At 40.7% G+C, this 24,072-nt stretch overlaps 3 protein-coding genes across 7 annotated transcripts; 2 read left to right on the top strand and 1 right to left on the bottom strand.

Moving 5' to 3' along the window:
- Nucleotides 1-2,040, top strand: znf593 (zinc finger protein 593). Its single transcript, XM_071497894.1, has 4 exons — nt 1-84; nt 400-639; nt 1,405-1,467; nt 1,616-2,040. Exons 2-4 carry the CDS (start codon nt 440-442, stop codon nt 1,740-1,742), a joined length of 390 nt encoding a protein of 129 aa, XP_071353995.1. The 5' UTR covers nt 1-84; nt 400-439; the 3' UTR covers nt 1,743-2,040.
- Nucleotides 2,041-3,178: 1,138 nt separating this feature from the next.
- selenon (selenoprotein N) lies at nt 3,179-10,779 on the top strand. Its single transcript, XM_071497893.1, has 12 exons — nt 3,179-3,567; nt 4,409-4,526; nt 4,655-4,785; nt 5,470-5,682; nt 5,780-5,904; nt 6,518-6,655; nt 6,735-6,816; nt 7,466-7,654; nt 7,744-7,849; nt 8,637-8,749; nt 8,902-9,003; nt 9,179-10,779. The coding sequence occupies exons 1-12, from the start codon at nt 3,379-3,381 to the stop codon at nt 9,344-9,346; spliced, it is 1,674 nt and encodes a 557-aa protein (XP_071353994.1). The 5' UTR covers nt 3,179-3,378; the 3' UTR covers nt 9,347-10,779.
- Nucleotides 10,780-11,156: 377 nt separating this feature from the next.
- On the bottom strand, nt 11,157-23,867 carry LOC139632729 (oxidation resistance protein 1). Of its 5 annotated transcripts, none has more exons than XM_071497888.1 (16): nt 23,738-23,861; nt 22,696-22,919; nt 20,994-21,190; nt 20,612-20,691; nt 18,718-18,864; nt 18,075-18,254; nt 16,534-16,665; nt 16,269-16,453; nt 15,802-16,181; nt 15,545-15,704; nt 14,396-14,588; nt 14,042-14,158; nt 12,705-12,857; nt 12,378-12,473; nt 12,036-12,109; nt 11,157-11,930 (listed from the first exon to the last, which is right to left on the bottom strand). In XM_071497888.1, exons 2-16 carry the CDS (start codon nt 22,794-22,796, stop codon nt 11,795-11,797), a joined length of 2,331 nt encoding a protein of 776 aa, XP_071353989.1. In that variant the 5' UTR covers nt 22,797-22,919; nt 23,738-23,861; the 3' UTR covers nt 11,157-11,794. The 5 variants fall into 5 exon arrangements, with proteins under 5 accessions (XP_071353989.1, XP_071353990.1, XP_071353991.1 ...); XM_071497889.1 differs by having other exon boundaries at nt 18,075-18,251; XM_071497890.1 differs by lacking the exon at nt 22,696-22,919 and having other exon boundaries at nt 23,738-23,867.
- Nucleotides 23,868-24,072: the final 205 nt, after the last annotated feature.

The raw sequence follows: 24,072 nt of genomic DNA, 5'->3' as shown, positions 1-24,072 counted from the left end.
TCGCTCTCTACAGGTGAGCAGGTGTATGGAACTCCTGCTTTGACCCGGAAGTACATTCATCTCTCTCGGCCACACGTGTGGAAGGTAAGCAAAGTCTTAAAATGGATCTGCGAAGGTTTTTTTTGGAAGTAAATCTGTTATATCACTGTTTTTCTTCAGCTGAAGAAGTCGGTCGGGCACCAGTTTGTTTATCCCATAAAATCTGAGCCGGTGGCAGTGACACCAAATGGTCATTTTGGGTTTAAAACTTTACGTCAACATCTGGATTCTGTGTTCTTCGCGTTAAAACGCTGTTAATGGGTTTATGGACAGATCCTCCTGATCAGAAACCCTGAAATATAATCAGTTTCTTTCCCGATGTTCGCCTACAAATAACCTTATCTGTGCCGATCCCTGCAGGCTGTCAGATTGTCTTTCATCCAGCCCTGTAGGACCCAACATGGGGAAGTCCAAACAAAAAGGAAACCACAAGAGTGACAAGAAGAAGAACATCGCGAAGACATGGAAGACGAAGCGCAGGACCAAAGACCTGGACCAGATCCACTCAGACATGAAGCCTGAGATAGCAGCCAAGCTGCTGCACCAGGACGTGGACTACGATGTGACAGGGAGTGCGCAACACTACTGTTTACACTGCGCGTAAGTTTATCCCTGTCTGTCTCTACATAGACAGGCATGCACTGCAATTAGGCTTAATTCACAAACCCAACCATCACACTACTTCATTGCAGCTAACAATTATTTTTTATATCACTGGTTTATTTCCTCGTTGTTTTCTTGATTAATGAATTACTTGCTTGGTCTCAAGTTACAAAAACAGTAGGTTTACTGAAATGGTTTGTCATTAGATACCAAATACCATTATCTAAGGAGCATCAATGAGCTTATGGACCAAGATCTGATAATGCTGGTGGCTGAGTGTATAAATCGACCAAGCTTAAAAAATAAAACTAAAGTAGAACAAAAAAAAAAAAAAACTATATAGTGTAATTTTGTTTTTGTTAAAATGGATTAAAGAAGTCTCAAAGTCGAGGTATTAATATCAGTACCCGTGTCGAAATTTTTTGAACCCGATTACTTTTCTGTCATTCAACTAATTGAGTGGTTCCCAACGTTTCTGGCTTGTGGATTCTTAAAATGAAAAAGTGTTTATGACACAAGAGTTGTGACCAGTTCAAATGATTTTTTTTTTCTTTTTACGATTAAGTCCTGCGGATGTAAAGTTTGTAGTGAAAAACAGAGAAGCATAATGTTGCGTAACAGAAATTTATTAATCTTTTTTCAGGAACCCTTCGAAGGGTAGGGGGTCAAGTTGGGAATCACTGGATTAATTGATTAATTTTTTTCAGCTCAACTGTGTATTGCAGATAGCTGTTTAACACGGTGGCCCTTTGTGTCTTGCAGGAGATATTTTGTGGATATGAGATCCCTGAAAGAGCACTTCAAAAGCAAAGTGCACAAAAGACGGTAGGGCGCCAGAATCTCTCACGTCTGTTATTCTGTCTGCACTCACACATTGGGACGTAAAACTCATTCCTTACCATAGAATACTGTACAAAACAATGGAAAAATAAAATGTGAGTTTTAGAGCTTATCTCCTTTTATCTCAATCCAGGTTGAAACAGCTCAGAGAGGAGCCCTACACCCAAGCAGAGGCAGAGAGAGCGGCAGGTATGGGCTCCTACATCCCTCCAAAGATTGTTGAAGTGAAGACACAGCCTGTGGAAGAGGACATGGACTGAGAGCTTCCCACATTAACCAATGGACTGATTAACTCTATAACAGAAGCATTGACAGAACGGATAATCCCCCTGTGATTTCCTGCGGTCACAAATCCTAGCTGCATTGTTAAATGCCTCTTTGTGACATTTTTTTTTTTTTTCAGCCAGCTGTGATACAACTGGCTGTGTAACTTCTTGGTATCACCAGAATCAGGAAAGCCTTACCTTACACTGGGTAGTGTCATGCAACATGTACCTATGTAAATACTATGTGAGTATGTGCAGAACTGCGTGGAATGATAATAAACCATAAAACTGAGTGGATTCAGTCAGATTACATTTATACAGCACAACACTGTGTTAGAGCAATGTTTCTCAACCTGAGGTCCTAAGACACATGATAGCTGAGGAGGGGTCACCAGATGATTAAAGAAATGGGGGGGGGGGGGGATCTGTCACATGGTTTTGTGTAATTATTTATTTTACTCAATTTCCTTGTGAAATACTTCACACTTTTACCAAGCCTGGTAATCAAACTGAATTGTCCTTTGTTTTCACATTATTCACTTGAATGGAGAAAACTGCAGCTGTGGATGGTGAGTCAGATGTCTTCAACCAGGATACGTTTTAACTCTTCAGACCTGTAAAAACAATTCAAATTAAACAATCTGGGAAGAGCAAACTGTTGTTTTTGTTGTTTTGTTGTTTTTTTTTCTTGGGTCCCCTCATTTTGTCATAACCTAAAATGAGGGGACACACATAGACCGTGCTTCATTTTAAGGGAGAAAATGTATTTAGTTGAAGGCACAGGGTCTTTGTGTCACTGCTGGCAAATGATTGGTATTTAGAGATACGGATTCCATTGTGAACATGTTAGAAATAACTAAGTCCATCCGAAACAAAGCCCTCACTTCCACTGGTACACAGATTTAATGACAAACCCCGCTGGCAGAGAAACATGCAATTGAAGCTCATTAGCAGACATTCCTGGGACGAACAATACAGCCCTGCTCCTTTAAATGTGGCCAGCCCATAACAACCCCTGCCAAGCTAGAAACAGTGTACGTTGAACATCCGGTCACCACTTTCAAAATAAGGGCCTCGACGATGTAACTAGCTAGATACGTTGACGTTTCTCTGTACGTCACCCTTCGCAAGCGTCCCCTGAGAAAAAAAACAGGGGAAATATCAAAACGTTATTTTCCTATAATTTCTACAAATATGTCGTCTTTTTCTGAATCGTATGGCCGCGTCGAAAAAACCGACATCTCCACACGCCACACCGAGTGCGGAGGTCACAGGTAAGCCTAGCTAGCTTTAGCCATAACGGTGGTTTTATTTCGAGCCTGCAAACGCTTAATATCCGGTTTTTTATCCCGGTTATTACTTGCTCACGTGATGCATCTTAACCGCATCCATATGGTTTCCAGATTGGATGTGGGAAATAAGAAATCCGTGCTACTAGCTAACGTTTCACAGCTGCTGCTAGCGAGTGTAACGGCCGGAAAGGACGTGCGGTCCCCGGCTACTGGACAACAGAGCTGTCGGTAGATTTTAAACAATTCAAGGAGGAACTTTACACTGAAGCGTTGTTTTTTTTTTTGGATGGTATCCGACGACCATGTCCTCTTCTAAATAGCCTTGGTGGAGGTCGAGGATGGCCGCAGACGTGGATAAAAGAATCCCCGAGGATGAGAGCAAAATTTCGCCGCAGAATGGGCATCAGAGCCCGGGGTCTGGACCCTGGATCTACCGGGGGATGTGGATCCTGCTGGTGGTCGGAGCCGTCCCTCTTCTGGCTTTCGGGATCAAGAATTATCAAGATGCCCAGCTCGTCAAACGTCATGTGAGATCCACATCTGTAATAACGTTATACAAGTCTCACAATTTAGCCGTGAGCATAATTGGTGGTGTTTTTTTTTTTAATTTTTTTTATTTTGACAACACCGATGAGAAATAAACATACGGCCACATTAATTTCTCATTTCTTACTAATAGAAAGTTTGCATTGGCCTTGAACTACACTTTACGATGGTCACTGTATGATGTGTGAGTACTGTAACATTACTCTAGGAGGATTTAGGAGAATATTTCAAAACTATTCTCCTAAAAGGTGTGTGCTCTGAGTAATTGTTTGTCAGACACCAGTCGCCCTGAAACACCACATCTGCAGTTTTTTTTTTCACCCCATGGGGTTTTATTAGGGGGTTGTAGCTCTGTGAGCCAGCTGATGAAATTCAGCCTCTTGTTTGAATCCACACTTGTTTGTCTACAGAGGGTCTCCAAGTTGTTCATGTGCCTCCCTCCCCCTCCCTTTCCCCTCCATTGTACATGCGCTAGTAGGCACGCATCTGTCTGAGAAAGGGTGGTCTGACTGAATACATGCTAGGAATCTGTAGCCTCTGGGCTGATCTCTACCCAGACAGGACTGCTGATGAATGCTTGGAACAAATACTACAGTAATAGTAATATGCCTGAGAAGAATATCACACCTTAACGTATGAGCAGCGCACATCTGCAGCAGTGTTGTTGTCTTATCCATCTCTTTCCAATTTGTCATTATGTCAAATATTTGTGTGTTTTGTGATTTGATTGCTCACTGGCCCAAATTTGGTGCTGCATTGAAAATCCCTGAAGCATGTGAAATGGCAATAAGGATCAGTCTAACGCATGTGTCCCTCCAATAGGAAGAGAGTGTGCGGACTCTGGGTGCTGAGGGGCTTTTCCTCTTCTCCTCCTTAGACACCGACCATGACCTCTATCTCAGTCCAGAGGAGTTTAAACCTATTGCTGAGAAGCTCACAGGTACATTACATTCTCTTTCTCTCTGTCTGTCCCTTTACATTCTCCTTTCTCACTAACACAAGGACAGTATGCTTGGTCACATGCTGTGCAACCCCATATTGACTCTGATGCCTACGGCTTCCTCACAGGGATTACACCCCCTGTGGATTTTGAGGAGGAAGTGATCCATGACCCCAATGGAGAGACTTTGACCTTGGAGACCAAAATGCAGCCTTTGCTGCTCGACTCCATGACGAAAAGCAAGGACGGTTTTCTTGGGGTAAGACAAGTTCTTCACCACTGTAGAGATCTGGTTCTGGCTGCTGGCATATTTGTTGTTTACATGCTATTCACATCTGCTAGTTTCTCTAGCTTAGCAGTTACAATGGCTTCTCTCTCCCTTCCACTCTCCTGCTCTCTCTGTTCGGTGCGTCTTGTGTTTTGTTATTACTCTGCCTCCCTCGGTAATAATGGTACATGTGATGAAAGTAGTTTTATTTGCCATAATGGAGGTGAGGCTCAGGGAATTGGAAGCAGTTCTCTGCTTCCCTGCGGCTCCTGAGCAGCCGTGAAACCAGGGCGGCAAGGTGACTGCCCGTAACAAGAGGCATATCTGACACGGCCCATCCACGCACTAGATAAAATAAATAAAATAAAAATCATGTAGAAGCCTGCACCTAGGGTTTTAAATACATTCACAGATTCACTGAAATAACCATCACACCAAGACACTTAAGATTATTGAAACTGATTCAGTTATTAGTCCGTTATTAGTAAATATTGCAGTAAATTTTCTCTGTCTGAGTCAGCTTTTGTGTAAAAAATGTGTAAGCAACCAAGAAATGAATCAACAATGAAATAATTGTGAATTAACATGTAAAGAACTTATATTGATTCAATTGTAGAGTAAGGAAACACTTCTTCATAGTTTTGTTCTGAACAGGTTTTTTTTTTTTTCATGCAGGTTTCTCACAGTTCCCTGAGTGGGCTGCGGTCCTGGAAAAATCCAGCAGTGCCTTCTTCTTCCTTCTCCGCCAGCCAGTTCAGAGTCTTCCTGCCCCCAAAGAACAAGGCCGAAGTGGGAGACACATGGTGGGTGATTCCTAGCGAGCTCAGCATCTTTACTGGATACCTACCCAACAATCGTTACCACCCTCCCACACCAAAAGGCAAAGAGGTATCCTAAACGTTCCTGTTAAATCACGGATTAGGTTGTGATCGATTAATTAGGATTACAGCCCTGTATGCTGATAACTGTTATTCCCCTGCTGCAGGTTCTCATCCACTCCTTGCTGAGTATGTTCCATCCTCGGCCCTTCATCAAATCACGTTTTGCTCCTCAGGGCACAGTCGCCTGCATTCGTGCCAGCAACGACTTTTATTATGACATTGTCTTCAGGTGAGGAAGAGACACACAGGACTATATTGGTGCTTTTTCATCCATTTGCCCCATTATCTCAGAAATTATGTATACTTCACATTAGTGCTGACTTGCATCCAGAACATATTAATTTTTTAGATTAATGTCTGTCAGGCAGCCACTGGTTTTGCTTTAAAATCAGCATGCAGAGACTGATCCACTTGGAAACTCAGCAATGTGAAATTTCAAATGTCTATTTTATACCATGCATTTCATGTTTGGCTGTTTTTTCCCCCAGGTTTGACTTGCTGTCAGACATTTTGTAATACTTTATGCAGCAGCTTCAAATATCAGATGTCACGATGTCAAATGGTTTTAAAGCAGTCCTCACTCAAAGCTGTATTTTCATGTGACAGCAACGTAACGTGGACAAAAGTCTCTGCAATCTGGTGTTCCTGCTAAAGTGAAATAAATCCTATTACCGCCCGAGAGGTTTGTAGTCAAACTACAACTGATGGTTTGCTTTGGAAAATGGTCAGCAGTACTGTTAAGTATACAGAATTTGTGATTAAGAAGATAGAAAGGCATGATCACTTGTTTGGCGCCACCAGAGACCTTAAAACTCAACTGCTTGTTCTGGTTTCCTCTGCAGGATTCATGCAGAGTTCCAGCTGAACGATGTGCCAGACTTTCCCTTCTGGTTCACCCCAGGCCAGTTCACTGGGAACATTGTCCTCTCTAAAGACGCATCTCATGTCCGCCACTTCCACCTCTACGTCCCTAATGACAGGTAGAACCTTTGATCGCGGTGTCCCGATACTATCGTAAGCTACTGTAGAGCCATTGTGACACATCCTGTTGTGTTCCAGGTCTCTGAATGTGGACATGGAGTGGCTGTACGGGGCCAGTGAGAGCAGCAACATGGAGGTGGACATTGGATACCTGCCGCAGGTACAGCTGCAGTGATGCTTTTCTACTTAAACAAGCACTGAGGCTTGTATTACTTTATTTATGTGATATTCTAGCACTTACTGTTCTTATCATTGTGCAGCCACATGATGGAGTGCCCCTGGTATTAATTCTTTGTTTCACGCTGATTTAATTTGCGGTCATTATGGCACTTTAAGCCACATTAAACCCCTTCAGGCCAATTATTCGCCAACTGAGTGTCTTGTTTCAGGATTTTTGTCTTTCTAAATGTCTCCTGTCCCTGTTTTGACTTATTGCTCTCATCACAGCGTGGTCTAATGTTGGTGCATTTTCTTTTCATGTCCCCTTCCTGTTAAAATTTTTTTGTCATTTCCATTTTGTCTTGGAGCTACATTACAGTAAACCCATGTTAAGCTCCTGTTTTTGTTTCAGTTAGTCCTCTTCATGTTTCAAATTAAAATATACTTGATTTTCTTCATGCTGCTTATTTCAATGCACGACAGACTAAACTGGACCAAATTTGACTGATTATCTAGTAGCAGAAACAAATTACGGATCACTAACTTTTTCTAAGATATGTTACCCTAGAAACCAAATGTTACAGCTCAAAATATATAATGCCTTTTTAGGAGGGGTTCCTGTGTATTAAAAGTTTTTCTTGCATTTACAGTTAGAGCTGCGGTCCACAGGACCCTCTACTCCGTCCATCATCACGGACGAGGAGGGCAACATTATCGACAGCCGGGACGGCAGCAGTGAGCCGATCCAGTTTGTCTTTGAAGACATCCACTGGACCTCAGAGATCAGTCAGCAAGCAGCCACTCGACACCTGGAGGTCAACCTCTACCCCTTCAAGAAGGTAAACATCCACATTGCTCATGTTTCTCCTGTACTGGACATGAAGCATGTAGTCAGCACACTGTTGTTTCTCGTTGCTCTCCTTCCCAGGTGTCCTACTTGCCTTTTTCAGAGGCCTTTGAGCGAGCTGAAGCAGAGAAGAAGCTGGTGCATTCCATTCTGCTTTGGGGAGCATTAGACGACCAGTCCTGCTGAGGTCAGATCATTAACATTTAGTTCATTGCCCAGCATCGCGCACTGTTTGTGCCATTTGAGAAGAGTAAGATTTGAATTGTGACGCTAAAAATGGGCTAAACGAGAAGAAGCAGCTTTACAAAAATGATACCACAAAAAAAGTTTCTCATGTACAGTCTGGAGGCCTGTTGGGGAAAAATGGAGTTACTTTAATCTTCAGTCAGCAGAGGCATCTGAGTGTTCCTCCTCAAATATATTCCATATTAATTTATTATCAGTGACAGTATGCTAAATTATGGAATATTGTGTTTTTCTGTAAGGAAGTCTGCACTTGGCTTCAAAAGTGGAGCCACAATAAATAAATAAAGGTTTTAGGCCACTGGCGTCATATTGGAGCTTAGACACTTTGAAAAGAAGAAATAAGATGATCTCCCTCTTACGAATAAAAAGTTAAAGTTATAAATAATAAAACACACTGTTGTTCAGTTTATTATATTCAAGTGTTTTACTGTTATAGCCTTATGTGGTCTGGTATGACCAGTTGCTTGTGATTTACTGAGCCACTAACGGACTTTATTGCTCCGCTCCAATTGTGCTATTGTTACAGTATTGTACCTAAACTGCTTTTTATCATTTAGCATTATTCCATTTCTGACACTTGTAGCCACAGTGGGCTCAGTTCAGTAAAAGCCACATAGTCCTCCTTTAAAAGCAAAACTGTTTAGTCTGTTTAGTTAAACTCTACATTTTGATTTGTTTTGATGGCATTTTTTAACATCTCTCTCTCTCTCCTTTCCACACCTCTGTAGGTTCAGGGCGAACTCTCCGGGAGACAGTCCTGGAAAGTTCGCCCGTCCTGGCCCTGCTCAACCAGAGTTTCATCAGCAGCTGGTCTCTGGTCAAAGAGCTGGAGAATATGCAGGTGAGCAGTCATTAACAGCGTGCCACCCAAAGAAGTGCAGCCAGTTACAGGTTGACTGGAAAAATGCTTTATCCTGCATTTACTTTAAGTGCAGTTGTTTCTAATGTATTATGCTGCTGCTGTCGCTGCAATTATGCTTCCTCTTTCACCAGGCTGAGGAGCAGAACCCCGTGTTGAGCAAAAAGGCCCGATTACATCTGGAGAAGTACAACTTCCCTGTGGAGATGATGGTGGCACTGCCTAATGGAACCATTGTAAGTATTTTTATAATATAAAACCATCCTGATATCAGTATTGAATCAAGAAATTTAAATGTGAACAAGGAGCAGTAAAATAAATACAGTAACAGTGGATTACGTGCGTGCGTCGCCTTCTAGGTTTCCCAAGTCTCAGTTAAAGCGTTTAGCTTTGTCTTGTGTGTGATTTTAGGTTCACCACATCAATGCCAACTTCTTCCTGGACCAGACGGCCATGAAACCAGAGGAGGAAGGAGCAACTTTCAGCTTCTCTGCAGGGTTTGAGGACCCCTCCACATCCACTTACATCAGCTTCCTGAAAGAGGGGCTGGAGAAAGCCAAGGAGTACCTAGCACAGTAATGTGTGTGTATGTGGGGCCTGAGAGACTAAAGCAGAGGAAATGATAACCGTTCCTCTGGGTAATGATCTAAGATAAAGAAAACCCTCCAACAATTATGTAGAGAAGCTTTCTCATCAGTGTCGGCAGCTGAGAAACATTTTTGCCTTTTATCCTGTTTGTCACTATTTATTCGGACATCTCTCCTGCTCAGACATGTTTTATATACAGTGTTTGTATTGTGACAAACAGCACATATACTGTACTGTTACAGTCAATATAGTTTACTTTAATGTAATATAAAGGCCTTGCATTCAGCAGTAGCAAATATTTAAACACATTTAGATCTGCTCTCTCTGCTTGCAGCTGCTGATTAATGTTGGTCTAACATACAGACAGAGGCCTGACAAGTCATTCTTGAGTGCAAGTGCCCATGCCATCCTAAAGACAAATCATAAGTGCGTCACGACACGACGCAACATTTGATATTTCCTCTTTTATATCTCGGTGTTGCATGTGCAATATTTAACGACGGAATGAGTTTTCCTGCTGTTGAGTGTACCCAGAGACAGCGCTGGTGCAGTTGTTGCCTCCAGTCGTGTTTCAGCAGTTTGTGAAGACTTTGCCTGAAAGCCCTCTGTGGGCTGGGTAACGCCTGATGTTCTTTGCCGAGGCTGCTGGAGGGAACACCCTTCTCTGACTCAGGGGACAAACACAGCAGGAAAAATGTAACTGGACTGTGGCACATAAAATGATTAATTCAGCTGTTTCCTTGTACTTTTGAGTTTGAGACCAAATGTTGCCGTTTTTGTTTAGAGGAAGATGTAAACACACCAAAGAACATTGTTTTTAATAGTACAGTAGGTGGCTTGCAGCTAGGGCAGCTGTCGGGCACAAAGAAATTCAATAGGTTGCTTGCCCCCTTGGTTCATATTTATGTATCTCAGTGGAGCCAAATTGTCGTTATCTTTGTAAAACTGTTTGATTCTTGAACTGAAAGGCACATGATACCTTGTAGCTACTATTGTTATCCTCTTTTAGGCTCCAGTCAAAATAATGTATTTGCTTGTGTCTTTAGCAAGACATTGCGGAAATCCTTGATATTTTAAGGGAAAAAAAGATGGCAATCTGGACCTATTAGTCTAGTTTTCCCCTTTTCAAGTCATACAAAAAGAAATGTTTTCTCTTCAAGCCCTAATTCTGGGTTTTGGCGTGACAAAGAAGAACCCAGGGATCAACACAACAAATCTGATGTAGTGACAGTGCATATTGATAAATGAGAGTAAAATTAAGTTGGAATATGACCTTTTAAAAGTGTTGCACTGTCAAAGTCATATAAGGTCCTGTCAACATGAAATATCTGACTGTTTGAAACCTTGAGGGGAGAAACACTGTTATTCTGTAACCTACCAGTGCCATTTTTTCACAAGGTGAAATAAAGGAGTTTTTTTTTTTTTACCAATTGAATTTGTGTTCTTTCCTGCAAGTACAACAATCAATCATACAAAAGTTTTTTGTGTTATTTTCACATTGTGCTGATTTTTATTAACTAATCTACAATACTGTACAATGTGAGCAAAGTAGATAGGAGTATCGGACTGAGAGCATGTTACAGATACAGTTGAATGACAAAATTGCATTAATGTGCAGTAATAATTTGTGTCACATTCAGACACCATAGTGGTGTATGAGATATCACTTGAAATGAAAAGAGTTCAGAGTAGTCATGGATGAGGCTCTTAAGTTTGATTGCAAGTACAGATGTTTTTCAGCTGGAGAGATTTTCTCAAACTCAAGCTTCAAGTGTTCTCATGATGATTTTCAGAGTCAATATATGTTCTCTATTACACTAATGATGAAAACCCATAGAAATGAATGGTGACTGAGAAAAGAACTGTGTTAGTGGAACTGTTGGTTGTACACGTGCAGTTTAGAAATCTATTCATAAGAAGACTAAAGTGTGTGTCGAAGGTTCAGCATTATCTGAACACAGCTGTGTGAAAGTGGGGACATGCATTACCTATGAAGACACTTGTACCATCATGTTCACAAATGATGAGAAGTTACCGATTCACATTGAGAGCAAAGTGCACTTTCTGAGACTTGTAACCGACTCCATTCAAAAATGAGGATTCAAGGAATCCATTTTCATAACAGTTCAGCTCTGTTCATTACAGCAGAACTCAGTTTGGTTGCCAAACCCACAGGAATGAGTCAACCAAGAAACAATCCACCATTAGATCCCATTCTGGGACAGCGAGCTGCTCAGGATCAGCCTCGTTCAAATCACAAAAATCGACAGCACTTAATCACACAGACGACTCCAGCAGTTTGCAGTTAGTTTTTTTTTTTGACATGGATGTTACCATGAAATGAGCGAGCTGCTTGTATTTTTGCTCAGTGATAAATGCTGTCTTGATAAAGCTGATCAGCAGCGACGAGGTGGAACTCAACATTCATTTCAGTGGTCTTCAGCTGAATGTCCACACCTCCAGCTCCATGACTCTGAAGTCGTCCGTTTCTGAGAGGCAGCAGTTATTGAAAGTGAAGCAGGGGCTGCTGCGGCCCAGGTACAAATTCTCATCCACCCACAAACCAAAGTGACCACTGCAGAAGAAAGAGAGGAAGTAGTGAAGAAAAGGAAACAGAACCTTTTTACATAACATACAAGTATAGGTTGTATGCAAGAGGGAAAAGGGGGGACGACATTACCTGCCTCCACCAATAGCAAAGGAGTCCAAGTCTCCTTTAATGAAGAAGGAGTTTTCTCCAGTCCATCTGAAGCACTGCAGAGAGATAGCAGGCACAATTACCACAAAAGGAAGTGTCACAAAGACTCAAGCTGTGGAAAATTCAAAACTTGACACATGCAGCTATAGGTACCCCTTTAGTCATCTAATCTGTGCAGCTTACTGGATTTTATTAATGGCTTTGTGACATTTTGCATTTTGACCTTATACAAAATGCAGAGTCAGTGATACTTGGATATTTTACATATCAGCTGAGCTAGCAAAACCACAGAAAAACCCTCGGTATAGTTGTTAATAGGCTTACCTTGAAGCGAGGGTGCAACATGAAGAGAAATGTTTCTCCTGTGCCATAAAAGGTTTCACTGGGCCTCAGAGGATGAGAGAGGAAAGCCCCAAATATCTGATGAAGGAAAGTTGTAAGAGATGGTAACAGTAAGAAAAAACATGGCAACTTAAAAAACAAGAAAGCAATTTGTTAATATAGTACTTTTCAAAACGAAGTGCTTTACAGGAAAAAGGCAAAAAGAGAAAAGAAATTGATAGAAAAGACAATAAAAACCTCTTCCTTTCCCAAGGGAGAGGGACACTTCTGGAAACACCTCTAATTGGGATTATAGATGTGTGTTTTTACCTCATCAAGTGCATCCTTGATGACAATAAGCACAGGGGACTCAGTGGCACTGAGTTTTCTGTAGAGGGACTTGAGGCTGGCGCCGTGACGGGACGTACTGTAAGCCAGCTGCCAGGTGTGGCCGACTGTCTTAGGGGGAAGTTCCTTACATAACTGGAAGGAGATGAAAAGGAGAGGAGAAAAATTTAATAACATGAAATGAAAATAAAAATGAAAGGAAGGGAAGGGAATGAAGGATTAGAATTATAGACAGAGCCAGATCATGATATCTTAATGCTAAACAGATACTGTAGATACATCCTCTGTCCTTAGACTTTCAGCTCTGACAAGAAAAAAAAAAAACTCTAGTGGGGCAAACAAGGAAAAAACCTTATATAGGTCAAGATGTCTGATTGATATTAAAATGATTGAAGTGCTGTTAAATAGTGATGCGAACAGCTGCAGGCCTCACTCTCACTCTTTGAAAAAACTGTGTCAAAAATAGCCAGAATTAATGAACATTGTCACATATTTTATACAACTTAGAAATGCACGGAAGAAACTGGACTTAACTTTATTTTTAAAATAAACAATATAATTAAAAAACACATTTATATGCTCCAAAAAAAAATTAAGTCATCGATTAAAAAAAATCGAATTACCTTAACTTCTGAAACACATTCTGTTCTCGATGTATGCATATATAACAAAAACAAAGTCATGCCTACATTTACAAAGGATTGGCAGTTAAGCTCAGTGCATCCTTATGTTATGTTACAGCTGCTGATGTTCTAATGACTTCCTGTTTACTTAGCTAATTGCTTTTTATTGCCCAATGCCAGAGATGTTACCTAGCAACCAGTTTATACAATACTAAGCTCTTAACCAGCTAAGACACTCCTAAAGTGTAATTTCCAGGGCTTTCTCTGCCCTGAGTTTTGCCTCTCAGGTCGCATTAGTCTGCCCTACCTGTGAGGTGGGGGTGGAAAAAAACTGACAAGATTTCAATTATGATTAGTGAATAAACAATGCCTTTCAGAAAATTTGTTTTGATACCATCATTCTTATGAAGAGCACCATAACCAAATGTATCACAATCTGTTATTTGCTGGATTGATATAAATTCATGTAAAGACAGAAAAAGTATTCACACACACATTTTTTGGGAACCTTTAACTTTATTGTGCCAACATGTAAAAACAAACCCATGCCCACAATCTTAGATGTTGAACCTTTAAAGGAAACCACTATTTTGAACTTACCTATTAGTTACTTAGACCTTAGGAAGGACTCCAGCACACAGATCAGACATGTGCATGCAGACTGTTTACGCTTCATACTATCTATGTGTTACTCACCTCTTTAACATGTGACACTTCCAAAATGTGGCTGGTCTCTACAATGCTATTGAGTCCTTCAGGGTCCCTGTCAATGACCAGGGTCGGCTTGTCCCCACCGTCTTCCATCAGCACCATCTGCAAAAGAACAGATTGAAAACAAAACCAAACACACAAGCCGGTTTGTTCTAGAACACCAGGAGGTATGAAACCTCGCTTTTGTCTTCAACACGAGTCAGGTCTTTCAGTTTGTAATGACTCTCCCCTTGAGGCAAGTGTGCTCACAAACAAACACACCTCCATTATTTACACAAATGCCAAAGTAATACCGTCTAGATCACCACTCTCTTGTGAGATCAAAATGAACCTGCTCACCTCCCAGTCGTCCCCTGAGCTGCGGTGCCTCTGGAACACCTCCTCCTCATCTTCCTCCTCCTCCTCCTCCTCTTTGTCCTCAATTAGTACAAACTCCTCTTCGTCACGGTCTGCTTCCCCCTCCTCCTCCCCTCCCTCAAGTATACACAAGTCTGGTTGACAGTGTGTTAGGTAGGCATACAGCTCGTCAGAGCTACAGGGGGAAAGAATGCAGTCACTCAGAAATGTTGGAAATGATAAACGGCATCAACAGCTGCGTCAACATGGCGAGAAATGAGACAATACCGGGAGGAGACTGAATAGATTTTGAATACAACTCATGCTTTTAATGTCCTGTTAAGAATATATTGTCAAGTCTCTATTATTTTCATAAGATTTTTTTATACAGTAACTAGTAACTATAGCTATTAGTTATAGGTGTAAGAATAAATGTAGAGAAGTTTAAAGTACAGTTTTTCCCAATGAAATGAAAGTAGCAAAAATTAAAATAAATAAATAAATATATATATATAAAATACAGTACTTGAGTAATTGTATTTAGTGTTAAATAGTAAAATAGTTGCTGTATGGAGGCCATACACGCCTTTCACAGTGATCATCTGTCACTAATTGTTGACAGATTAATTTCCCAAAGAGCCACCGTTGTATTCTCACTCCTGTCAAGGTGATGTTAGTGTTTGGACATGAATGTTCACTGAGGGAAAAGAGTGGATAGAATGGGTTAATATACAACAGTAGTGACTGGTTAAAGCATCATAAGTAGACAGTGTTATGAATGGATGTTAAATTTAAACTGTCGTAGACAGGCCTCTTTCATGCCAAACAAAGCTGATGAGCAAAATATTTCACAATTCACAGTTTCACTTTACACACAATCTGTTTACTCATCATGTTGAGTTGATGAAAACAGTTGTAAAATGCCTTCTTTGACATCATCAGTTATTTTTTTTATCTGAATTACAAATTGGAAGTGTGGGGTTTAAAATAATTTGATACACTGCTAATGATTTATATTATGAGAAATGTAGGATGCAGTGTTTTTGGAGCTTGACCCACATTAGTGACTCAAAGTCATGAATATCTCAGTCTGCTGCACAGAAATTGTTGTTACCCCTTTTCTGATCATTTCTCCGCCATTACTTACTGTACCTTTCTTGTGAAAGGGCGAGCCAGGCGTCCCTTCGGGGCAAGGTTTTGGCTGACCCCAGATGGAGACCTCCTATACCCTTTTTCTTTCCTGCAGCAGGCTGAACGCGCAGGCGCACAAACATCAGACTCCCAGGACTACCTGTTGATGATCTTCGAGGCACTGGAAAACAAAAAGAAAACAAGGGTTGACTAAAGCCAAAGAAAATAAAGCAAGCAAAGAATACATCTGTCCCACAGATCATAATTCACATTTGTACCTGCAGTCTGACTCTTTGTGTTAGGCTTCTCAGCGTCATCAGTGTGCAGCAGCTCTGTCTTCGCTTTACTCGCCGCCTCTTGACCTCCACAGCAGAAGGTGGCAGCACTGCTCAGGACAGCCACTCCCAGGCCACTGACAGACTCCTCACACAGCACCTCCAGCGGGATGCTATCAAGCTCCTGTTCTGCCTCCGCCATGTCTCTGCTCTCTGCCTCCTCGTCTCCAGAAACCTCTTTGGTCAGGCTCAGAGCCAGACTGGACAAATCTGATGAGGCAGCTGACACCAAAGCTGGAATCGACTCTCCCTTATGGTTTGGGAAACCGCCTCCTTGGCTTTTGGAGGTTTTCAATTTCTGGAGAATTTTCTTTCCTTTTCTCCTAAAAAGAATATAAAATGCTTGCATTGACTCCTGTAATCTGAGTGTGTGTGTGTGTGTTGTTTAGAAATAGCAAATCACTGCTGACCTCTGCTGGGAGGTGTTGAAGTGAACATGTGAGATGTCTGAGAAGAAGGAGACAGATGCCAGATTGTCGACAGAACACGACAGGAGGTACTCCTCACAGCCGTGTTCCTTCACCAGAGGAAGTGTCTTAAACGGGTCAAAGAAGATCTTATGCGCTGTCACCAACAGGATCCCAGAAACGACACCCTGACGGAGACAAAGTTTACGTTAGCTGACTACCGTCAACTACAGTTGGGAGATCAAACATCAGCATTCTTGCCACCCACCTTGCGGTCAGTGATGTAGCGGCAGAATAGTTTGAGGTACGGCATGGCCTCTGGCCCCTCCCCCTCGCAGCACTCTGGTGGGAGAGCCAATAAGCAGAGCTGTCCATCAGGCAACGGCACCGCTTCCACATCCTGTCGGCATCACACATAGTGTCAGTGTTAACAAAAAAAAAGGACATTATGATCAAATTAGAGCTGAAATGATGGGTGAACAACCATTTCGATAATTGATTAATCATTTGTTTATTCATTTATAGTCATTGTTTAAGCAAAAATTCCAAAAACTGTACTGGTTGTAGCTTTACTAATGTAAATGTGTGTTGGTTTTGTTGGTTTGGTAGTAAACTGAATATATTTTGGTTTTAACCAGAAATTTAAATAAATTAGGATCAGATTTTTTTTCCTCATTATTTGTGTTTTCTTCTTCTGCTCCTGCTATCTACATAGTTTTGGAAACAAAAAGACCCACTAAGCACAGAATGATGTCTTTTTTTCTGTCTGCACTGCAGTGCTGTAATGTTTTGATTACTGTCTTGTTTTGTTGCTTGTTTCCTCGGCAACGCTCTGTTCATTTGATCCATTATAAAACCCCCTCGGCTCATTTTTTCTCACCACAGCTACGAAGTGTCAAATAACTGGAAAAAATCCTATTGAGAAGAACAGCCACTAATGTGTTTAATTACAAAGATAAGTGTCTCTTCTTATTTGGTGGTAGTTTCTTCATTTTCATGTACAAAATAAGACGTTGACTTTACGTTGACAGAATCACACCTTTATTTTCACTCAACACAGTGATTGCTTTTGTTGAACTGCAGTGTTATATGTTCTTTTTTCACTTTGGTTTCTGTTTCTTCCTTTTCACGCATGAATACTCTAATTTGTTTTGCATGAGGTTAAAATGGCTGAACAATCCCCGAAGTTATACTTTAACCTGCTGCATTATTTAACACAGGTTCTTAGATCCTTTGCTTAAATAAAAGTACCAAAACCACAATGCATTGAAAATCTTTCTTAAGCAAAAGTACAAAAGTATTGTCAATAACATGTACCTAAAGAATCGAAGTAGAAGTGTTTGCAGTAAAATGGTCCCTGCGACTAATGAATTATTACATGTTACATTATTAAGTTATTAATACTGATGCTAAAGTAGCATTTCATTGTTGAGGTGGAGCAAGTTTTAACCATTTCATTTACAGTTAGGCAGTTCAGTGGTTCCCAGTCTAGGGCCCGCTGCCTTCTCAAGAGTCACAATATAAATCGGAGGGTTCATCAGATAATTATACAAAATAAATGCAAAATCTTTTAATCTGAAAAATAACTAGTAACTGCAGCTCTCAAATAAATGTAGTGGAGTAAAAGTATAAAGTGGCATGAAATGGAAAAACTCAAGTAAAGTACAAGTACCTAAAAACTGTATTTCAGTACACTACTTGAGGAAATGTAGAGGAATTCAATTACAAATGTACGTTTTCAAATAATGCATAACTACTACTTTCTAACATGCAGAATGCACAGTAAAGGCAGTTATTTCTTCTCCTTACCAGTAGTTTGTCATATTCTGCCTCTGGTGAGGGGGAGTGTGGTGGACCCGGGAGTGCATCCAAACTGTCTTGGTCCTCCTCGGCCCTTTGCTTCTCTTTAGGATCAGAATCTGTGTTCAGTTCTGGTTGAGACGAACCATGGCCGGTGGAAGTGTTTTTTCCCTTCGGTACGACCAGCTGCTTCAAAATAGAAGCCATGATAAGAATAGCTCTGACATTGAAACAGATATAACCCAGTGACAGGAGTGACTACTTCCTCCTTTTACAGGCCTGCATATCCTGACTTCTCTTTGTTTGTCGTCACATCTTAGCCTCATGTGACAAATGAGGGTCGTGGATAAGGGACTGCAGGCTAAGATTAAAGCTACATTTTCCAATTTATGACATTGACATATGACATAATGATAGTGACTAAAGACAATAAATTATATACTGTATTATCAATCCCAATTTGTTGCTAAGCATATGTTTTGGAAGGTACTGACTGCTGGAACTGATTTAAGGTGGAGCAAGACACTTCCTTCACGAAGCTATATACTTGCAGTTAACGTCATAAGGCAGACAAGGGGGAAATGGTCTTCTTTTGCATTTTAAATCTAGTCAACAACAGCAGGCAAAAACAGTTTTGCTTGCAGCCTTTTACCTCTCTAGGGATGAGGGCAGCAGATGAGGAGGATGCATTTGAAGAGGTATGGGAGGGATGGAGGTCCATTTTCCTCTCTTCTGCTGAGGATGTGCCGTTACTGTTGAACTGAGATGAGACACTGAACACAGTGTCCCCGGGGACTCCCTAAAACACATGCAAAAAAAAAAAAAATCTCAAAATGATGTTTTTCAGTAAACGATTAGATCTCAACATACACCAGATCTCGAGGAGTTCGTTTTTATTTCTGTATGAGTTTGGAGAGTTTTTGTATGTCACAAATCCAGTGCATCAAGCTGCTCAGAGGCCACAACAGTGACTGCACTTGTACAGTAATGACCAGAGATTTTTTTTAGTTAATGGTCTGTTTTAGTGTAAAAGGGCTACTATTTGGTTGATTATTAACCTGTGAATAAAATACATTATTTTTTCTATGTTTAACCATCTAGCTGAAGAAGTGCGACTGAAGCATCATCCACTGACAGATGGATCCATTGACCTAAATTAGATTACTGGCGCCTGACAGATTATGTGACCAATGAAAAAAAAACAAAAAAAAAACGGTGTGCTTTAGTGTGGGTGTGAGCATGTGGACGTGTCTTTGGACCTGTATGTGTGCTTGTGTAGGCATAATTGTGTGCATGTGTGCACTAATGCACACATTCCTGAAACAAAAAAAAAAATACAGAAAAGGTTGTAGTGCAGCTAAAGATCTACTTTTTATCATAAAGTTTAATTTTCACAAACATTCCTCAGCATAACATAACACTATTCAACAGCCCCTATAAACTACAACACAAACTGCACATTATACTCTTCATGAGGGATGGCTTTATTGCATTAGCTCGACCTAGGTTTACCTACTAAACTGGTTACAGATTGTCTGAAATGCATCACATAAGCTTAACATAATTTAAGGCAAGACACTACAGGCAAATAGGGTAAAAAGAGTAAAAGATATCACCATGAAACTTCCCCAGTTTATTATTTACATTAAGACAATATTTTAGTGTATTACAGTTTTTTACTAGTTTTCTGAAACTTTATGCATTATACATATTTAATATATTTTAACTTCCAGAAAGATTATCGTTGGGTAAAGCCAGGTTCAAAATTTGTTTGATTTTGTCAACATATTAGAGCAAATGGGTTTTTACACAGAGGATTTCTTTATATTACAGCATAAATCAGAAAACAACTATTAAAAAAAAATCAATTTTCTCCATATTTTTTGGAATTAATTGTTGTATAAATCAGGCTATGAATGCTACTGTAAATGAACAAACCCTTCCGTAAAACCCTTCAGAATATAGATAAGTTTGGTGTATGTATGTGCTACTGAAGAGAAGATTTCTGAGGAAGAGAAATAGAAGAAGGGGAAACAAGAAAAACATAGTAAATTTCCAAGCAAAGATCAAACAACTCAGACTAGAGTACTTAGTAATAAGCACTAACGCCCTTTCCAGATTCATGGTAATACAGAGCAGATTATGGGCTGCTTTCTTTGTATTAATCCTTAACCAACAGCTCAGCAGCAAAATCAAAAAGCTGACAAATACCTTAGAATAAACATCTGAATATACATTCCTCCAGCTGTATTTGTTGTAGAGGCTCTGAAATAGACGCTGTTTCCCCATGGTGTCGGAGAACAGCTCTGACACACAGCTCGTCTATGAACCTTGAACGCTCTTTATCAAAGTCTTTCAGGACCATAAATTGTGAAACCAACCTCGCACTATCATACCTAATCAGGTGATATATATACAGGCTGCAATATCTGTTACTTCACAACTTCCCAATTCTTCCCTTACCGGTTCCCACAGCTGTGTTCCTCAACGTAGACAACAAGTAAAATAAAGACAAAACAAGACACAAACAAAAGCATGTGACTCACCCTGCTGCTCATGCTGTCATCTGACAATCCAACCAAACGCTCTTGCTTCACTGCAGCATTGTTCAGATCCCATGAAGTGCCTGTAAAAAACAGTTTCTGTCATGTCTTATGACAAAACATCCATAGCACAGGATCACTATGATGAAGCAGTACCTCAGCACCACTTGCTAACTAGATTAACACAAGCCACTACAGCTCATATTTCTGTCCGTCCCCTCTGTATGAAAATAACTTTATGCAAAGACAGGAAATTGCCATCAGGCTCAGTGTGAGAATTATAAAATGTAAATTCAAGCTCGACTTCATCCCATAACTACTTTTGCTTCGATTTGATGCAAACAGCCTGCACCTTGCCTAGGGATATCAAATACTGCAAGGGTACCTTGTAGGTAGTACTGCCGCAGCTTGGGGTTTCTGATGTGGGGGATGTGGTTGAGAGGCCGGCCCACAATGGGCTGGTTTTGACGCTGGCTGCTGGCTGTGGACTCCTGCATCACTTTTGCCTGAGGCTGAGTCTCCCAGGGCCGCTTAGTGAACTGTGGAGGCTGAGAGACGCCAGGAGGAAGCTTGGAGCCCAGCCTGAAAGAAGAAGGAGAAACAGATGAAATGCCCATTTTATTTTACCATTGCACTATATTTAAGTAGGTTACTCATCAACACACACATACAGTGTGATATTATTCCTAAACACACTCATAGCATGTCATAACTGAGTAAGTGCACACTCCCGGTTAGCTAGTTAGTTAGTCGGTACCTTGGAAAGTTGTTTTTAACACAACAAAGAACAATACAGGAGCAGTGAGTGTGGACCTAAGCGGTAAAGTTGTGAGCCATAAAACCAAAACACAGAGCTGAAAGATTCTCCATAGAGCTGGGGCAAAAACTGCAGAGTCTGGTGATGAGTCTCCTTAGATTAATAACTGAGAGCCACACCTGTCACATTACATGTAGCAATTTGATCCATTAATATGAAAACATTGATAAGGGCAGCTTTAAAAGCTAAAAAAAAATCACCCTAAAACAGAAATCACATTGTGATATTACAATAACTTAAAACAGTAAAATTAATATCTACAAATACAAACAATGTCTCCCTAAGCAAGACATCAGAAAATGAAGACTTACTGTAATTTATTAACATCGTCAGGTGACTTTGTAGTTACAGATGTGACTGATTCATAGAGCGTGTTTCATCCAATTAAGTTATTGGATCATAAAATGTCTTATTCGAATGAAATCATCTTGTGAGTTCACTAGAATCAGACAGTGATAGTATCACAGAATTTATACCTTTATTTAATATCTGTATACAAACTACTAGATTTTTCTCTTGTTGACATGATCCCCACAGTCTCTGCTATGCAGCTGGAGAAGGGACATGTTCAAACGTCTGGAATTGTATCAGGGATCATTTTTAATTATCAATTATTTTAATGATTATTTTCTCAAATAATTGATGGTTGGTCTTTAAATGTCAGAAAATGACCATCACAACATAATGGTTCTGCTTGTTTTGATATTTTATAAAGAAAAGCAGCAAACGCAGGCAAAAATTTCTTAAACCATTATTCTGTTATTAAAACAGTTGCTTTGACTATTTCTGCACATATACAGCTCATTAAGGTCAAGAGTAGACTTCCACAGTCAAATATAATTAGTGTTGGTGGGTTTTCCCTTGAATAGCAGGGGTTCAAGGATTCACTGTTTATCATATATGAAGTGTGAATAAAGTGTATGAAACAGCGTTCACAGTCTGATCAGTTATTTATAGGGGAGTGGGAGTTGTCTGTGCAATGGCAGAGGAAGTGAATTCCAGGCTCTGTGATGAAGCGTGGAGTCTTTCAGTGATAATCAATGAAACCACCTGGTAAAAATTTGCATTTTGTGCTAAAAATCACCCCTATTTGTATAGTCGACCGGCATGACACAGACTTAATCTAAAATCTTGTCACCTTCTAATGAAAGAATGAATTGTAGCATGCTTAAATCTGAGAAGCAAATGCCAGCCAAACCTGTCACATGTCGGCTTGGAGCTTTCTCCTTTGTTTTTCCTTTTCAGTAATCTGTGTATTTAGAAGTCTGACCTGCTCTTAACGTTGCCAAAGTAGCTGTTCCTGCTCTTGTCCCTCTTGGGCTCGCGGTCCATGGTTCCTAAAGACTCCAGCCTCCTCACAGACTGAGCCATTTTCTGTCTCTCTTTAGTCTGAAGCTCGCAGCAGTGGCAGATGCAGAGGGATGAGGGGCTCAGCTGGCATCCTTCCTCCTCCTTTTATTCCCCATGCCTACCTCTTGCCCCAGTTTACAGCACCTACACGAGACAGGAAGTTATCAAATATGGGCTGATTTTATACACATCAGCCAGCCAGAGGGAGGGAGAAGGGATAGTAAGAGCTCCACTGTATCTGCGGCCACATGACCCCATAAGGAAGTGAGCGAAACACTTAGCAGCATAATGGAGCCAGCTCTCCAATTCAATTAAACTGTCAATCAATCCATCTAAGTGGTGACTGAGTCTGCTTGCAATTAGTGTGTCTGAGCTTGTAGGTTCAAGGTTGCTGACCAGAAGAGACATATTAGGTGCATTAAGAACTTCTGAATTGCTTCATAGACCAAATTCCTATGACAAAGCTAAATATAATATCAAAACAATTAAACATGTTGCATCCAGAATTGATCAGACACTGTATTTCCCGACTGGAAAGTGCACAGCTGTATTTAAACATGACCTCAGACTGTGTTCATATCATGTCATAGGAATGCACCAGACTCACATCACCCAAAAGCCTAATTTCTGCAACTCACACGGCATTACAAGGCTCACATCCCTTTGGCTGGTGATTTTTCTGTCATCTCTGAATTACCAGCAACATGGAGAGCTTAGCTTTAACCTGCATCCTCCAACAGCTCATCATCTCTCAGTCATATGGCTAAAAATGACAACAATTTGCTTCCTGTAAATGCTGCTGCTGCTGAATGTATCACCGTGGAGGAAGTAGGCATTTCAGACGACATCACAGAATAACCGAGGCAGCGGCTATTGCAGGAAAAAAATGATCACATCAGTAACTCAGCAGAGATAAAGAATTCATAAGAGCAGGAAATAAACTGGGTTGCATCTTTACTGACCTGTGTCTTGCCCAGGGATGGAGACGGGTGGGGGCCATATGAGCTCGTATTCATATTGCAGTGTTATGATATCACTGCAGACAACAGTAACAAGTTCGACATTCAAGCTCCGCCCTGTGCTCAAAGGACCGACTGTCAAGATGGTTCCTCCCCGCTCGGCAAACGTTCAGCGGCCGCAGGTGGGAGTGAATCATCTTGCAGTTTAGATCCGTGTCTCAAGTGAGTGTGTGAATTATGAGTCTGTTAACACGCGATAATGTTTTAGAACATTTGCCGAATTAAAATAAATTGAGTCAATTCAATATGCACAAATAATCATTAGATTTATTAAACGA

This window comes from Trachinotus anak, unplaced genomic scaffold, assembly GCF_046630095.1.
Source record: "Trachinotus anak isolate AG129_WGS33_773 ecotype Australia unplaced genomic scaffold, CSIRO_AGI_Tana_v1 ptg000015l, whole genome shotgun sequence".
NCBI classification, from domain to species: Eukaryota; Metazoa; Chordata; class Actinopteri; order Carangiformes; family Carangidae; genus Trachinotus; species Trachinotus anak.
The sequence above is the reverse complement of the archived record's forward strand: the minus strand, read 5'-3'. Positions and strand labels throughout refer to the sequence as shown.

What these genes read in the sequence shown, in the direction of transcription:
- LOC139632729 (XM_071497888.1), bottom strand. Translation starts at nt 22,796, where the DNA reads ATGGCTCAGTCTGTGAGGAGGCTGGAGTCTTTAGGAACCATGGACCGC. An exon ending in CTCGCCCTTTCACAAGAAAG is followed by an intron (nt 14,589 to 15,544) that starts GTACAGTAAGTA and finishes TTCCCCCTGTAG; the next exon opens with CTCTGACGAGCTGTATGCCT. An exon ending in GCTCAGGGGACGACTGGGAG is followed by an intron (nt 14,159 to 14,395) that starts GTGAGCAGGTTC and finishes GTTCTTTTGCAG; the next exon opens with ATGGTGCTGATGGAAGACGG.
- znf593 (XM_071497894.1), top strand. Translation starts at nt 440, where the DNA reads ATGGGGAAGTCCAAACAAAAAGGAAACCACAAGAGTGACAAGAAGAAG. An exon ending in CACTACTGTTTACACTGCGC is followed by an intron (nt 640 to 1,404) that starts GTAAGTTTATCC and finishes TGTGTCTTGCAG; the next exon opens with GAGATATTTTGTGGATATGA. An exon ending in AGCAAAGTGCACAAAAGACG is followed by an intron (nt 1,468 to 1,615) that starts GTAGGGCGCCAG and finishes ATCTCAATCCAG; the next exon opens with GTTGAAACAGCTCAGAGAGG.